At 34.9% G+C, this 2,175-nt stretch overlaps 1 protein-coding gene across 1 annotated transcript; it reads left to right on the plus strand.

The window, feature by feature from the left end:
- The first annotated feature begins 584 nt into the window (after positions 1–584).
- LOC111790266 (delta-9 acyl-lipid desaturase 1-like) lies at positions 585–2,175 on the plus strand. Its single transcript, XM_023671131.2, has 5 exons — positions 585–724; positions 837–1,168; positions 1,248–1,595; positions 1,684–1,790; positions 1,890–2,175. The coding sequence occupies exons 1-5, from the start codon at positions 706–708 to the stop codon at positions 2,107–2,109; spliced, it is 1,026 nt and encodes a 341-aa protein (XP_023526899.1). The 5' UTR covers positions 585–705; the 3' UTR covers positions 2,110–2,175.

Raw genomic sequence — 2,175 nt, forward strand, 5'->3', positions numbered from 1 at the left:
AACATCTACAATAGTTCAATCCAGTTACTAATAGAACATTATAAATTAATAACAACTAACTTACAAAGTAATATTCCCAAATTTGATGTAACGATCCTATTTTTTTTTTTAACAAAATAGAACTATGATATGAATACTATATGCGAAAAAATTCATTTAAAACATTTAATAAGAGTCATGGACAACGTTTGTAAAGTCATTTAAAATAAAGACAAACATAAATGAAATACAATCACATGCAATATGGTGGGATCTACCTTTTCATGAAAATATTATGGCATGACCTTGAACTTCGTTTTTTAGTTTGGATAGGATTGGATGTGTAGTATTTCTCTACACATGATCTAGACGTGCTCTCATAGACCCATCATATGCATGATCATGCTACTTCTGTACTAATCACAATAGAGAAATATCGGGATATACATAAATGATCAAGTCAATATTTGTGAGATATGTTTGAGGGAGGTCATAATAATGGTAGGGTAAAGCAGAAAATTAGGGTAGAAGAGAGAAAAGAGGAGAAGATTGTTGCAACAAATTTAGAATTGACTCAGTATAATATTTGAGTCAGTTCTAACATTCCCAAACTCTGCAAATAGACTAATTCATACTCATTAACCCTTTTAACAGAATCACCCTTTCACAACATATGCCCTTTATTCAATCCATTCAAGCTCTCAACACAACTTTTCAACCGCCTCAATGCATAGACTTCTTTTGGGTATGAGTTTTTCTTTTTGTTTTGTTCAATCTTAATACTATGTTACTCGATGACGAAGTCGTTATTATTTTGGTCGAAAATATAATATCATAACCAATTGAACGTATCACAGAGGAGGAGGGGAAGCCTCGTCCAACGTTGCTAACGGATGCCTCAAAGCAAGAACCAAAGGAAATGGTGAAGCCTCCAAGATCATTTTGGAGGAGAAAATGGACTAAATTAGACAAACGCGTTGCTCATGTTATTTTACTTTTGCATCTCCTTTGTATTTTGGCACCATTTCATTTCACCTGGCCTGCATTTCGGGTAGCCGTCACGTTACAGATTATCACGGGTCTTTTTGGAATGACTATATCGTACCATAGAAATCTTGCTCATAAAAGTTTCCAAATTCCTAAATGGCTCGAATATTTGTTTGCTTATTGTGGAGTTCACGCTCTTCAGGTTTGCTCTCTTTTTACTATACGCATTTATTTTATAGATATTCACTTTGTTTTGATTTTTATTGTTTTATGAATTTTAGGGTGATCCAATTGATTGGGTGAGTACGCATAGGTGTCACCATCAATTTGTTGATACCGAGCGAGACCCACATAGCCCTATTCAGGGGTTTTGGATGAGTCATATAATGTGGCTTTTCGATTCCTACACTTTGACGGACAAAGTTTCTCCAAAGTGTTCTAGTGATCTTCAGAAGATAGAAAAAAACATGTTTGTATATTTTTCGAAGTATAGAAAACCCGAGAACGTTGGCGACTTGGAGAGACAAACCTTTTATAGATTTATTCACAAGACTTATCTTCTCCATCCCATGGCTCTTGCAGCCATACTCTATACCGTTGGAGGAGTTCCTTTTCTTATATGGGGAATGGTACTATAAAATCACCCTTATTTGTTTTCTTTCAATTATTCATTGATAAATCATGAACGAAAGAATATAACTTTATCTACGTTACCAGTGTGTTAGGATCGTAGTGATATTTCACTCAACATTTATGGTGAATTCAGTATGCCACATGTGGGGACAACAACATTGGAGAACGGGCGATTTGTCAAGAAACAATTGGTAATTTTCTATTTCTTTCTTTACCATATGTTTAAGTTAAACAATTTCGAGATGAAAGACCTAATCATAACATAAGTTTTTTGGTTGATATGGTTAAAGGTGGGTTGGTTTGACTTCATTTGGCGAAGGATGGCACAATAACCACCATGCTTTTAAGTATTCGGCTAGGCTTGGGCTTGAATGGTGGCAACTTGACGCTGGTTGGTATGTTATTAGGATTTTACAAGTCATTGGATTGGCTACTGATGTAAAATTACCCTCTCCAGCCCACATGCAAGCCCTAGCTTTGAACAAGCCAGAGGATCATCTTTTAAAATGATATTATTTTGTCATTGAAATTTTTTATTTGCTTCTAATAAAATCTGTCTTGGAAGGTGAAATCAAA

The sequence above is a fragment of the Cucurbita pepo genome, chromosome 3 (assembly GCF_057944985.1).
Source record: "Cucurbita pepo subsp. pepo isolate OVF chromosome 3, ASM5794498v1, whole genome shotgun sequence".
NCBI classification, from domain to species: domain Eukaryota; kingdom Viridiplantae; phylum Streptophyta; class Magnoliopsida; order Cucurbitales; family Cucurbitaceae; genus Cucurbita; species Cucurbita pepo.